At 35.7% G+C, this 16157-nt stretch overlaps 1 protein-coding gene across 1 annotated transcript; it reads left to right on the top strand.

Annotated features, from left to right (window-relative positions):
- Nucleotides 1–47: 47 nt before the first annotated feature.
- LOC149078961 (uncharacterized protein C3orf38 homolog) lies at nucleotides 48–14522 on the top strand. The gene is made up of 4 exons (XM_089241194.1): nucleotides 48–441; nucleotides 3909–4102; nucleotides 5634–9923; nucleotides 11798–14522. Exons 1-3 carry the CDS (start codon nucleotides 324–326, stop codon nucleotides 6213–6215), a joined length of 894 nt encoding a protein of 297 aa, XP_089097320.1. The 5' UTR covers nucleotides 48–323; the 3' UTR covers nucleotides 6216–9923; nucleotides 11798–14522.
- Nucleotides 14523–16157: the final 1635 nt, after the last annotated feature.

Here is a 16157-nt window from a genome sequence, read left to right as displayed (position 1 = left end):
TTTCTAAAAGGGCTCGCGCAAACAAACTCCTTTCTCACTTTTCGTATCTGTTAACCCTAATTTTAATAATGCTAGAAAAGAACCACACATGATTAAAAAAAAATTAAACATTCATTTTTAAGGTTTGTAACCTTAAATTTACCTTACTGTGTGTAATCTGTAGTAGGGACTCAAGCCCTTCTCCCACACGTAAGATCCTCATTCGAAAAGTTTATGGACGAGGATAAATATGGACAACTGAGTTGAATGTTAGTGTACGTGATTTTGACTGCAGCTAATTGTTTAGCTCTTTTGTTTTGTTCGCGAGGGTGAATGAGAAGAGAATGAACGAGCCCGAAATACAGGGACTCACGGAAATCCTGAGGGATGCGAGGCCCGATGATGTCATGTCCATAATGGAAACCACAACCAAGCATATGATAAGAGCCGAAAATCTCGAAGGTCCGTACAATCTATTTTACAATTTTCCCTTGCTTCTAATTATATTTTCGCTTACGTTTAAAAACGATAATTATCTCGCGGAACTTCGCGGTGATGTTTGCTTGCATTGCATTCAGTGTAAAAGTTGTATTCAGGGTGAAAAGCAGTTGATTAATGGTTAGATCAAAATTGTGGTATAGGAACTATAAACAAATAGATTGAAGTAAAATTATTTATATAAAATTTAAATCGCTTTAAACAATTTTCAAAAGGTAACAAAAACAGTTGTCAGTACACACCATGTTGAATTTTCTTAACTTCAATTACATTACAGGATCACTCGTTTTATTCAATAGTAACACTGTGATAACAGGCTCATAGCTTTACATAGTGTCAACTAATGATGTACAATAAACATAGAATAATTCATTTACGCACCTTCCGCATTGTAATTTAAATCAGTAACTTTGCCTGAGACTAGCAAACAAAAAAAAAACAATCAACACATTTCAGGGAAATAATTTTAGAAATGGCAGAGGTTGCGAAGCCGGACATTTATTCAGTGTATGGCGGGAGACTTGATGTGAAGTGATGCTCTTTGCCATATGTTTTACAGTTACGTGACACCGGACGTTTATTCAATGTACGGCAAACGAATCAAATCTGTTATACATTGCCGCACTCATACTTGATTATGGCGTAATTTCATTACTAGCGTGCCTCTTTTGAAACAAATGATTTTTGCATCTCTATTTTATTAGCACAATGCAATTGCGCTTGTATTTTGCCACGTTATAACAGCTCTTGCAGGTTCTTCACTCGCTGATCCTCCACCTCCCCACAGTCAGGGTCGGACGTACCAGGCTGCAAAATATTAGGGCGGTAAAACTAGATTTTATTGCATTGATTACGTATACTATTTTACAATAATTGCTTTAAAAAGCCAGAATTTGAAATTCTATTGTTCTATTGTTGAAAAATGTGTCAATTTTGTTATATGACAGACATACATATCGTAGTGAATCTGTGGCCCCCGCCTCCTTGAATGATCCCTTAATTTTTGATGGGATCTCAGGTTAAAATTTTTAGCGGCCTCCTTATATTGATTTTAAAGAAATTTTTTAGTTATTTATTGGAAAAATACGACTGATACCAAAGGGCCCTGTCAGTCTTTCCCATGGTGGAGGGTTTAGCATGGTCCTGATAGTGCTATGAGCCTTCAGGAAAAAAAGAATTTCCTTGCCCATCACCCCCTATCAGACTTGAACTGAATAATCACCCCCAATTAAAATCTTATTTTATGTATTAGATATTTTTTGTTTTGCATATATCTCGCTAATGTGAGGCTCCATATCCCCCTGCATTAAGAGAGCCCTGTTTTGCTACTTGCAACTGAAAGTTAAAACAGAAATTTCGTAGCAATACCTAAATTGGAAATTCTAAAGTTATGCTATTTTATGTTCATGACCATTTTACCCCACCTGACCTTATCCTAGAAATTCCTCCGACATAATCTCTATTACAAAAAGGGATTTATGCCACACAATAAGATATAATCAGTAAATTTTTAATTTATGCAGAAAATTCCAAACATTGTTATTTTTTAAAATTAGTTCGTTGTGCTTAAATTTGCACAGATATTTGACAAAAGGTTCAGACGAGCTGGATAACAGCCGAATATTCATCCCATCTCTACATCACTGTTGCCCCTGTTTAAAAAACACATCCTCATATTTTGTTGAGATCTTTACTCAGCTCTTGGTTTAACATAATTTGTCTATGACCTCCGAAGTAGAATGTACCAAAAATTATCACATACGCCGCAGAACAATCTTAATAAAAATTTTAAGAAAATAAAAAACTTGTGTAGAAAACTAATTCTACTATGGGAATTTTTACTGCAGAATAGTTTCAATCAGCTGAAGGCTCGTTGCTGAATAATGCAGATCCTTGTGCTCTAGAGCGGTTGTTCTCATCCTTGGGGCCATATGCCCCTTCCCATCAGTCCTGGGATTGCCTAATAGGGCCCAGGTGGAAATCAGATGGAAGGGGAAGCCAATACAAGCGGTTAAAGGAGAGGGATGGAGAACAATGAAGAATTACAGCTTTCAAGTCAAATATGGTGAGAGGAAAGTAATCTTCTCCCACCATAGTTTCAGAATACATCAGAACATTTTTCCCTCCATCATTGCTACATTGGTGGTAGGCTGAATTTGGTTTTCTGTGGTTCCCAACTTTGAGGCGAGAATGCAAGCTGATCTCCCCATTAAAAACTCATGCCACAGAGTGCAATAGGCCTAGTTTTGTTTTTTTTAATTAACATGTTTTTTAAAAAACAGTTCAGGTGTAGTTCAGAAGAAGGATTGTGTATTTTATGAGGAGTGAAATAAATTTGAATATATCGATTTACAGTATTCTTTCACGTTATGTATTTCAAATTTTTGCAAAACAAATGTTTGATGCATAGTGTTTAAATGATTTTTTTTTCTCTTTTCACAGTTCTGTTTATTTGTATCGCTTCTCATATTTTATACCGAAAAGATGTTTTTTTTCTATCCAATAAAAAACAATCTTCATTCAAAAAAAAAATGGTACAAATATTCAATTGTTACACTTCACTTCTGGAATATAGATGGCAACACTGAAAAATCAGACACAATACTATATATGCACTCAGACTGTTAGGTACACACTCACACTTCCAGCACAACTTACTCTGCAGTAAATCACCCATAGCAATAGACCAGAGTTGTGCTCTGTGTGAAAGAAAGAAAGCAAGCAAAACTTTTCCATAGAATTATGGTCATCTTAACCCACAGGCTCATCTGGGCATATGTGATGAGATCTGGTACCATGATTTTCAAAAGTAAATATGTAAGCTCTTACTTCTAGCGAAGTATGGGCCCCATGATGTTGAGGATGGCCATGCATAAAACATAAGAAGGAAGTTCACTTAACTCCAGCCCAGGGTAGGCATAGACCCAGGGTGATGTGTCGGGAGGATAGATCGTAGGTTTGATGGCTCATCCAATATTTTACACACATACGCAGGCCTATTTTCCACATTTAATTCAGGTCTTGGGACAGATGACCACCCCCTTTCTAAATCTGTGCCTGGCCCAGGATTTCAAAATTGATCTTATTTATAAACTTTTTGTGCGTTACAAGTTTGGTTTGATAAGTAGATGGGTGAGGGGAGGCCACAAGAAAATATTGTCCCAAGGGGAAGGGGGCATGGGCTGAAAAAGGTTGAGGAACAGTCCTCTAGGGTCTGTGATCATGCAGTCATTTTTTTTAAGAAAATTTCTATTTCATTATGTACTGAATGTGCCAGCAAATCTCTGGTGGCGAACGTGAGAGATTTCTAAAGCCTGCTATTGTGTAGTGTGTATGTTAAGGAAAATAAAAGCAGTTTATTGATATAACCTTAGTGTGTTTACGAAAAGTTACTTTCCAATTTATTAATTTGTTGATTTTTGTTCATACAGAAGCCATCAAGATTACAATATCGTATACAGACAAAGCTTCTACTTTGCTTCGGAGAAGGAAGCTGAAAAAAACAACCATATTTGAGTATTTACGCAAGCATGGTATTCTGGTCCCAGTGGATGGTGAGAAAACGGACTATATCAAAGCATGCTTGAACTATTGGCAATCTCCCGATAAAAATGATAACTTAACTGTGAGTATAAGATCAAGTCTTTTTTTTATCTGACAATTCATTTCAACACAATAAAAACACAGAAAAGAAACACATAAAGATGCAGAAAAGTTATGAATTTCTTGACACATAATAGATGCTATCTTGAGAAGATATATAAACTACACTGGCCAGAGATCGCACTTGGGTCGGTTACCAAATATTTTCTCCAGGTTTCTCAATGGGGGGGGGGGGATTATCTAGGTTACATAGAATAGGATGAGTTGAACGAAAACCAGATTGCACACATTATGAGTTAAGATCTATGAATTCGAGCAATTGAACTATTGCTGGAAAAAAAAACCCATCAATTTTGAATCTAACATAGCAAGAGTTTTGCGTAAAATAAAGTTCCTGGCTTTGTTGAACTTAGCACGGTTGCCCAGGTCGAGAAGATACTTATCTAAAGTACCAAAGAATGTTTAGAGGTGTCGCAAGTTCGATGCCCGGTTCGTCCTTGTCAGAAATCTTTCCTGACACAGGCTTCCAACAGAAATGGCAACATGACTGCAGAAAAAATTGCTACTGCAGGGAGTCCCACATCGAGGGGTTAGCGCACCAACCTCTCTATGAGTATAAAAGCAAACCTGCCATTCAGAATCGGCAATAAATTGTAGGTCCCGGTATAATTAGCCCTTGTGTGCAGAAAATGACAGTGGTTCGACAAAAATTATCAAATGATTTGTTCAACTTCTTCAAAGGCTCATATATTCAGACCTTCATCTGCTTCGGTGGTGGCCATAGTGATTATCCGGGTTCAAAGCCATCGAGTGCCACAGTTGTTGTCAGCTGAAGTTGATTTTATGTGGTTTCCAACTTGAAAACATGAATGCAAGCCAATCTTCCCATGGGAAAATGTCTCGCCACAGACTGAACAACTGTACAAATATTTAATCATTACACTTCCCTCACAATTTAAAATATAGATGGCAGCACTGAAAAATCAGACGGCACAAAATATGTTAGGTACACACACTTTTGGCACGACTCATTCTGCAGCAAATTGACCTTGGCGATAGACCAGAGTTTGTCATGATCAGCAGATCTGTACATGCTAGAATGTGTGTTGTTCTAACATATCTATATTGTCAGATTTATGCTTGTTTCATGTTTTTGCTGGTGCTGTCATCTGCCTTCCATATTCTGAAGTGAAGATTGTAAAATGCTCGCATTTTCATGTTATATAAGTGTCAGATTGTAGGTCTGCCTGCTCTCTGTCGGAAGACTTTTTCAAATGAAAGACCAGCTTGTGTGTGTGTGTATTCACATTTTTAGACCAAGGTTTTAGACCAAAATCGCTGATTTGTCATGTTGTTTGGTACATTTGGACAGTTTTGGCTTTTACGGAAAATATTTCAGTAAAAACCAAATTGTGTGTAAAACAAAATTTAAATTAAAAACATAGTGATCCGAAGATGGATTTCTTGATGGATTTTTCTCCCCCATCATTATGTGACCTGTCGTGATTGAATAGAAAAACACTACAAAGTTTACACTTATCACTCTGTTGCAGGCTTTTCTACCCGAAATGACAGAAGATTCTGATGACATACTGCAGATTCTGGATCCACCACAGTTGTCAGCTCCAGCAGCGTCTCAGATGATTACTCAGCTGAATCTGACCGGCTCCGATGTGGTACAGCTTGGTGTACAATTTTCTAGTTGGTTCTTCAATTGCTTGAACACTATGCAAGATTTTGGACCTCATCACTTCTGGCCCGATTGTAAGATGTGGTTGAATCTGAAAGCTCACATGAGTAAAGAGGAAGAGTTCTGTATAATAGGTGCTGAAAATGTTGTTGCTCGGCTCAGCGGTTATGTCACAAATGAAAACTTGCACTTCAATCCAAATGTCTCGAGTGAGGCTATCAGAAGCATCCAAGAAGAGCATGGCATGGTTAGGGTGAAAGTAAGCGGCGTAATACATCAATACAGTAACTGTGTTGGACTCTTTGACTCTGGTTTCGGTCTTATCAATGATCCAACATGCAATTACACCTGGAAAATCAAAGTAGTTCATATGTCTGTGCATAATAACAATTCGGCTGTTCCAGTGAATACGATTCAGCCACAGCTATCTCCGTACTTGTGCTAATGAGGATGTTAAATCTGTGATCAATTAATGTATAAAGATTCTTTTTTTTTCTGAAACGCGCTATACGATTTGATTATACTATGGCTGCATAACTCCCCACCCCCCTCAAATTATTATTATTGCGTAACAAACATTAAATTGAGAAAAACATATTTCTAAGTGCAAAGCATTTTCTGAATCTTTGTGTATATTTAAGTTTTCCCAGCAAATTAATTTAGTACTGCACCACTATGGTGCCAAGATGGCTGTTTTGTCTGCACAACTTAGTCTATTAAAATAAAATTTAGAAATTTATTTTTTAAAAAATGGTCAACAATTTTGTAAGATGCACACACTTACAGTCGAACCTCTTAATGCTGCCATTTATATTGTCGAATTTTGGCACTGATAAGTTCGGTATTATGTTCAATCACGGTTTATCGCGTTACCTTTAGAAATGAAAAGCTTCCTCACTGAAAATTTTGGCACTAAGTAGTGCGACATCAGGGCAGCGTTATAAGAGGATTCGACTATATATATCTGTAGACAGTCAAACCTCTCTTAAGTGGATGCCCTTAAGAATTAGAGCACAATAATTCACTTATCCAGTCATGTAGAATACAGGAAAATTGATTCATTAAACCTTTAAATGGTAAGCATTGAAATATCCAGAGGAAAAACATTGAAGGGGGATTATATTAAGCAAATGAGGTGCTCTGAATGCAAATGCAAAGGTCACAACAGGCAAATTGCCCAACAAGGTGGCTGAAAAAAAAAGATGCCCATTTAACCAGGTCTGCGTCCCTCTGTAGATATGGTTTACAAAACATTACAGCATCCAAATTAGTATATGTCCAGGACGAAATAAGCCTCAGAAAAACAGAAAAATGACTTTAGGAAAAACCCTAAGAGGGTGTTTTTTTTTTAATGAACTGAGCATTCTAGTCGAATGTCTGACCACTCGACTATGTTCAAAAACAAGCCACTCACCAAGAATTCCCAAATCTGTGACCCTAGTTGCACCTTGGATAAATAATATCACCATTTAACTTGTAAGTGAAACATGCTATGTAAGAGTGAAGGATGCTATTAAATGAAAGAAAAAAATCAATACATGAAAAAATACGGGATGTTGCACTGCAGGGGAACATGCAGCATTTAAATAATTTACGTAGATTTGAATAAGTATTCAAGTACTTAGAAAATGTCATTTATTGTTGGTCAACTTCCTTTTCTATCATTGTCAAAGAATATGCAGCAATATGTCTCCATATATGTGATTTCCTTACAAAACAGGGCTCAAAAATCATTCTTGTTTGGCTTGTCAAGAAATAGAAAACATGTATTTTTGAATCACAAATTCTGCTGGTAATTATAGAAACTTCATAAACATCTCAGAAGCAAAAATTGGGTGTTTAAGATCTGCTTAGAAGCATCAGTGCTGAAATGAGCTCGAAATATGTGTTTATGCTACAAATATAAGAAAACCAGTTTGTCTGAGCAAAACATTGCCAAACAAAGAATTAAACTTGCTTATTGCATAGACTTGCTTGGCCACAAAATTATACAAATCGGTCTATTGGTTTTTAGAGGTGAATTTATTCTACTAATGCTCTTTCTACATTTTGTTTTACGTCAATGAGTGTTCAAGGAAATGAATGACAAAATTTAGTGTTCGTTAACGTTATAGTTGTTATGAATCTTCTGGGTGGGATTTTTCTCTACTCAAAAAATTTCCCCAATATATTTTTGAGTAAAAAAAATAGATTTCAAACTTTTGTCCTCTATTTCTTTCTCAGCTTTTGAGGTATTTTTAAATCAAAAAGTATGCCCTTGTAGGATACAGTTAGTGTAAAGTCAGAAAATTCATGTGTGTGTCTCTTGGCAGCATTGCTTCAACATGTGATTTTTTTTTTCTCATGAGGAGCTCTGAAAGGTTCGAAACAAAACCGAGATGGTGGTTGTAAGGTCAGTATAGTGTCTATGGCAAACCATTGCACAGTATGAATCTAATGAAAGTTGATTAGAGTTACCAAAAAAAAGTGTCATTTTGGGTGTATTTAAAGAAGCATGTTGCTCACCAAATACTGATCCATGCAGGGTTTTTTCCTAATTAGTTTCATCGAATGTTTTTAAAATTGTAATTTAAAAAAAAATAGAATCTAATGTCTTGAGTGACTGATCATGAGATTTCTTCAATTTCTGCTCAAATGATCTGCAATGGGTTATCTACTCCAATCGTCATCTTCTAGACCAGAGGTTCTCAAACTTTTTTTTTTAACTTGATTATTACATATTCCCAAGAGATCTTTTCGATCTGTCTGGGGAATTTGTTACTGTTAATAGACATCCGTGCCCAAACCAGGATTCAAACCCAGATCTGCACAGTCAAAAGCCAGTTCCCTAACCAGTCAACTGTGAGGTGGCAAGGGTGGGAAAAGGGGGCGCCTTTTTTCCCTATTCAGTGCTTATCCGCGAGCTGTCAACTCCCCAGAGCTGTTTAACAAAGGATATTTTCAACAAATTTTTGTCAGGGTCACCGCTCCATAGAGCCCCTGTTCTGGACTGAAATTAATGCGTTTAAAGCTTCTCGTAATTGTCAAACTGCTAAGTAACCTAAAGCATCATATCTGTGGGTTTCATGAACAATAATACTACTTTGAGCAGAATTACATTCATTTAAAAAAAATGTAGAGTGCCTAAAATACAGCTTTTGATCATCCCTTTTCAACACACTCAAAAACTATTCACATCTTCATAAACTTCCAACTTCCCTGTATTGCGGGCAAAACATTCATCTCACACAAAAGGCGGCACAGCAGCTTAAACATGCACTTGTCAAAAACATTCAGAATCAGCACAATCTAATACCTTGAAAGTCTGGAACTAAGAATGAGCATTGAGTTCAATGGTTCATCCACCTATCCAAATCCTTCGGCTAATAATAAATGGAAACTTGTGAGATCACAAGAAAAATGCTAACTCCACAGGTTTATCTCCCCTCTCCATCTGGAATTCACTAATAGAGGTCTGACTGTATTCCTACAGGGTGTTTCACAATGAGCGTCCCATAAGGAATAAAAATACTGTAGTGTTGTTTTTTTTAGAATTGAAGTAAAATCATAAATATCAGCATAGAGGTAAATTTAGCTATGATAGTTGCGTCTCCGTAAGTTGATAATCGGTGAAAATGTAAAGATCAGAATTTCTAATGACATCCAATTAAAAAAATAAATGATAGTGAAAGTTACACCCGTCTCTCTCTGTTGAACCAAATGAGATTTTACCATATAAGAATGAGAATAAAAAATTTATTAAGAGATGTAACTGTCGCAAACAATTTCAAGACCTTGAAAATTAGTGAAATTTGATTTTTTTTAATCATCGATATTTCAATGAATTTTCACTTGATTGTTATGGGGGGAATTTTCTTTTGTAGAATAAAGAGAGACGTACGAATTTTGCTGATTGGATTTTATTTTTCCCTCAATCTGAGACATTATAAAAGTTATACTTTTAACCATGGTCTCTATGAATGTGTACTGAATTTTTTTTCTTCAAACATGGATGAGATGTAAATTGGTGCTGTTAGCATATTTTTAATTGAAACAATACATCAATACAGCAATTTAATTAATAAAAATGAATTTTTTTAATTAGCTAAAATTATTAAGGGTAAAGTACACAGGTTGCCTTATCCATGAACAGATAAAATCTTGCTATGCCAAGGTGCGTAGCCGGTCAATTTGTCGCACTCAACTTGTCGCGCTCAACTCGTCGCGCATCAATTTGTCGCAGTGCCAATTCGTCGCGGTACAAATTCGTCGCAGAGCCAATTCGTCGCGATACAAATTCGTCGCAGAGCCAATTCGTCGCGGTACAAATTCGTCGCAGAGCCAATTCGTCGCGGTACAAATTCGTCGCAGAGCCAATTCGTCGCGGTACAAATTCGTCGCAGTGACAATTTGTCGTGTAACCAATTCGTCGGGACGTCAATTTATCGCAGAGTCAACTCGTCACGCGATCTGTATGTAGGTTTTTTGTCACATACGTGAAAAAATAAACATGAAGAAAAGTTTTTTTCCATCAAGAAATGCACACAGTTTATTAAATTTTTTTTTTGTCATTTCGAAAAAAATCATCGAAATTACATCGAAATTAAAATTACAATTGATATTAATGTTTTATTATTCAATTATTGTAAATGTTAAAAAAATCATTTTTTCTATGATAAAATTTTAAAATTCTGTAAAAAAATGTCGGTGTTTATGATATTCCCCAAATTACAGCACAGCGGAGGCTCTCTTTAAGTGTAAACTTGTATCTGTCCCATGTGGACTCGAGACTCCCACCAACATTAACCACTACAGTATCTCCACAAGAACCTGAAATAATTAATAATTTAATTTAATTAATATTTCATTTTCACCGGATAAGCCACACTTGTCGCTTTCTCTCGAGATTTCCATTACTCGTAGCGAGGGGAGTTGGGGCGCACACCGAGATGATAAATTGCGATCACATACATTTTCAAAATTTAATTTGCACCGGATAAGTTGCTCAAGTTAAAAACTCAAAAAATCCAACCAATAAAGTTCATAGGTTACATTCGAGCAAATGCAACCGATAATCTTATTGGTTGAATTTTTCAAGTTTTATAAAAGGACTTTTAGAACACTTTCATAGTGTAATGCTAGCCTTAGATATATTGTCGGTAAAAAATTCCTCAAAGATGTATTCTCTACATGGCAGATACATATTCAATAGTGAATTAGGGCCATTCAAGTATTACGTAAGCAGATTTTCAGCCATTTTTGACCCCCTCCCCCTTGTCAGCAAAAATCAGCAAAACACTGACCCCCATCCCCTCCCCTGTCAGCAAAATTTCACCAGCAGCTTAGAATATTTCATATCTTCAAAAAGGGGTGGTTGATGACGTAAGCGACCTTCAACCCCCCCCCCCCCCCCGCCATCAAAAGTCAACAAATCCGAAACTCCCTCCCCGATCCTGACGTAATACTTAAATGACCCCTTAGGCAAATTGTGCTTTGGGATGGGCATTGATCCTAATTTATCATCTTGGTGTGTTCCCGCAACACCCCTCGCTGCGAGAAATGGAGATCCCGCCAGAAAGCGGGAGTGCGGCTTATACGGTGAAAATTTAATTTTAAAAATTTATTTTATCATAACTTATCTATCATCTTCGTGTGTTCGCCCAACGCCCCTCGCTGCGAGAAATGGAGATCCCGCCAGAAAGCGGGAAGTGTGGCATGAATACCATGAAAACTGAATTTTGAAAATTTATTTGATCGGCGTACTGACTCTGCGACAAATTTGTACCGCGACGAACTGATTCTGCGACAAATTCGTACCGCGACGAACTGATTCTGCGACAAATTTGTACCGCGACAAATTGACTCTGCGACAAATTTGTACCGCGACGAAATGACTCTGCGACAAATTTGTACCGCGACGAACTGACTCTGCGACAAATTTGTACCGCGACGAGTTTGTAGCACGACGAATTGACGCTGCGACAAATTGATTGCGACGAATTGTCGCGCGACAAGTTGATCGCGACGAATTGACCTAGACCCGCCAAGGTGAATAGTTTACCTATAATTTTATTTCAAGTCCCTTCAATTTGGTGTGATCTTAGAAATCTCCGAACATGTAAAATTTCAGCAGCTCTCAAAAAATGACACCTACAAGGAATGAACTCTTTCTAGATTTAGAAAAAGTATTGTGCTTATGGAGCTATATTTCGCAATGAAATGACACTAACAAATTTACTTTTTAAAATGCCAAAAAAAAATTAAAGTAATTGGTAGGCTGTTATGGTTTTTTTACCATGGATTTGGCATGTATATTCATATACATCCGAACTTGGTTAATTCAAAGTGACTGGGAAAAAGGTCTGAATTAAAGTTAATCTATCTTGGATCCGTAAAGTTAGTAGAAGTTCCAACTTAACTGTCAATATTCAAATAGGATAATAATTATCAATCATTAAAATTTATCATTACGAAACTGTTTCATACATTTTAATAATTTATAATTATATTAATTGATCTTAGCTGCTACATTATTCCGCTGTTCTGGAATCAGCAACACTGCAAAATTCCTTGACCACGTTCAAGGTCTGATTTATGTAGACAGTTCATGATTATCGGTCAGAGAACTGTTTCCCAAATGTTGCTTATCTTTCATATACTATCAAGGAAATGTACTTTCATTAACATATTATGATATGAACTTTCTAATAGTTTCCATACTCTTAATGGCAACAAAAAGATTCAGATTTTGAATGGTACACTTTGATCTATAGGTTGAAAAACATAATCAGTAGAAAGTGTTATACATTCTGGATGCACACTAGCTGAACAATGTTGAAATGAGCATTGAATTATCTTAAAAACAAAAAGAGTAGAGAAAAACAGTGTTTTCAAACCTTTATTAGTCTTTAAAAATTTGTTTAACAACTTGATCAAAAAAACCAGTCTGGCTTAGAAATTTTTCAAATTAAACTTGCTCATATACATATATCTTGATTTCCCCCCCCCCCCTTCCAACTTTGAATTACCCAAAAAATTCTAATTACACAAAATTTGACATTAGAAAGAAACTCAAGGCAAAAGTTTGAATTATCTAAAATTTAAATTAACTAGGTTCTACTGTATATAAACTAATTAATCTATATATAAAATTATTATATATTAATCTGTATATAAACTATTTAATCTACTAATTACACTAGTCTACAAGGTTTTCTTAACAGGAAAAATTTAGCTACTCTTAATATTTGGGTGCTGGTTCCAGATCTGACCTTAAAAAATGTCCACGTCTAATTTTTTTGTTATATAGTATTTAATTTTCAACAACTTTTAAAATTTACATGTTTAAGGTATATGCATGTGAAATGATACTAGAAATAATATTTCTATTTTTTGCTGTCTAAAACTTGAGGAATGGCAAAACACTGATTTTATATCTAATTGCAACGGATTGTTTTTTTAATTGAAAAAGAAACATACTTTGTTTATATACAGCCCTTTAGTCAAAAAATGAAAGTCAATGTTGCAGATGCATTAATGTTCCAAATAAGTTTTGTTGCCACAATGTGATATTAAATTGAGGCTAATCAGAGATGTATGCAGGGGAGGAACGGTGGCTTATGCTCCTCCCAAGATCATCAAAAATGTAAAATATTTTTGTAAAAAAAATAAAATATTGAAAGAGTAAATAAATATATATATATATGAAAGACGTAAAATACCTTTATCAGATATTTTAATCAATATCTGTTAATTTAAATGTTTTTGAAGGATAATAACTATAATTTATGTGGAAGAAAATCATTGTGAAATCCTTCCCCCCCCCCCCCAATTTATTTATTTTTTTTGGGGGGGGGGGGAAGGTGGCAAAAAAGAAAAAAAAATTCAAAATTACATGAGACTTTTTCCCATTACTTCTAAAAGAAGTATTTGTAAGTCCTCAAATAAGGAAACTATAAAATGATTTTTGTTTTTGCAATGAAGGGGTTTTTAACGGATCAAGGCAGGTTGGACCCGTCAATGATGAATGATTACTGTCGGTTTTTACAGAAAGAAGTCACACAACACAATATATAAGAGAAAGAAATTAATTATTTTCATAAAGTACTAGAGAAATTGGTATAAATTTCATTTTGTGCATGTGCACTCTATGGATGTTAGGGAAAAAAGTTGAAAATTGTTGGCCAGTGTCATTTTACAGACGTGCCACTATAACAGCTGAATTTCTCTATTTTTTCCCTTAATCTTTCTTTTGTGTATATATATAATTTAATTTTAGAATAAACTAGAAGTTTTATCATTTCCTGACACACATTTTGTGAAACACCCCATATAGACCTGTACATACATATATAGCACTTTGAGAAATCAAAATTCTTGTATAGAAAGGGGGTTGCATACGGATGTTTTTGATAAAATTTGTCAATAACTGTTTGTGTCCGATTAATTTGTCTAATAATTTTTTTTTTTTTATTTACGAGTTATTTTTTAAATTTATGAGTTAGAGATTTTTTGCATTCGTGAAGGGTAAGTCCTGATGTTTTCTGTAATATAAATATTTGAATGTCTATTATAATTAATCTGTTGCTGTCATTAATAATCTGTTTTTCCAGTTGAATTGTTCTTGTTGATTGACAAATCCTTTCTTGAATTGGTAGAATTGAAGAAAAAAATGTCTAAAAAATAGAAATTAGATGACCAAGTACGATCTTTCGATTGAGGTCTGTGACGTTTCCCATGGAAGCATTCTTTAGAATTAAAAAAGTGTCAGAAAGTAGTGTTGTGTGAAATTCCTACACACTTTTCAGATGGTCTTCATTATGCATGCAAATCTATAATTCATTACACGAAATTGTAAATGCTCAAGGAAAGTGTTCGTGGCACTTGCAGTTATTTTAAAGGCTTACTTACATGCACATAACAGTCACAGCCGTCTACGTTCTAAGAAATTGATTTTCAGTTCGAAAACTTTTCTTTTCTCTCTCCACTAACCTATTTATTCATACTGATATGTTTCGAAAATGAGAGATGCGCTATGACTGTTGCATGCTAATTTTATTAGGAATTTTGTGTAATTTTTAAACGACAGTCATAATAGTTCTTGCTTTTAACTTACCATCAATTTTAAAACCTAAAGATCTTTTATTAATAATGTGATCACATATTCCCAAGAGATCCTTACGATCTGTCCAGGGAATTGGTTAGAGTGTTAGTAGACATCCACAGGCCTCGAAGTGAAAATTTGAAAAAAAAAAGTAGGAAAAAATGGAATTGCCAAATTCTCTTGGCATTTCAAAATGTTGTGCCGTTAAGATTCACACCTTATATACTTTAATGATAGTATTATCTATAGATATTTTAGGAAACTCAAGTTCTAATGAATTTAAAAATCTTTCATTTCCATAGAATTTGGTATCAAAAACAATGTAAATAGCAAAACTAAAAAGAAACTAATCAAATTGCTACTGTTACTTGAAAAGTCCAATTATTGATTGTGATCCATCCCCCCCCCCCACGTTCTTTTCGAAGAAAGAAAAAAAACCTGCCTAGGTGCCATAAAAATGTGGCCCGGAGTCATCTGTTGTGGCTCACAACTTCACATCTTATTTTGTTAAAAATGAACCAAACGACACTTCCATATCGTTCAAGAGACACGGCGGCACAGATTCATGTCATTCAAGTGGCTCGCGTCACATTCGCAGATCACCGCAGCACAGTTCCAGATTACCCAAGTTACCCCAGTTGCTGTTCCACTTCACTTAAATAACCTATGGCACATTCCTAGATCATTTAAGTGACTCACAGCAGAGCTCCAGACCACTCAACTACCCGCGGAACGTTTACACGTCATTCAAGTGACCCGCGGCACATTCCTTGATCAGTGAATATGTCGCTGAATATTTACAGATTATTTCGATTTCGAAATCAATGAAATGGCCAACACTCTACTGAATGTTGAACACTGCTGATGTAACACACACACACCTCCTGGAGTTACATTACACCCGAAGGATACAACGATTAGAATAGCTTGGATATTATGTTCATGAATTTTTTTTTTCATAGACAACGGCAGTCGTCAATAGCATACACATGAACCTAGTTATGCCTTAAAACAGACATGCTAACCAATGGCACCTCGGAGTTATCTTACGTGGCCCGTTACGAATAACAAAACCACACAAGTGGCTCACGAACGACCATCAAATCATTTAAATAGGACTCATTTCCAGATCATTTACGCTGCCAACGGCATATCACCTAAGTGACCCCAAGCACATTTCCAAATCACTTGAGCGACACGCGGCAAACCCCTAGTTCACTTAAGTGGCTTGTAGTTCAGTTGCAGATTACTATAAGTGTCTGGAGGCACATTTACATATCATTTGAGTGGCCCACGGCACACATA

This window comes from Pholcus phalangioides, unplaced genomic scaffold (assembly GCF_987345545.1).
Source record: "Pholcus phalangioides strain wild (caught in Gottingen) unplaced genomic scaffold, Ppha-v1.0 ptg000013l_1, whole genome shotgun sequence".
Taxonomy (NCBI): Eukaryota; Metazoa; Arthropoda; class Arachnida; order Araneae; family Pholcidae; genus Pholcus; species Pholcus phalangioides.
Note: the sequence above shows the minus strand (reverse complement) of the source record. Positions and strands in the feature narration are given on the sequence as shown.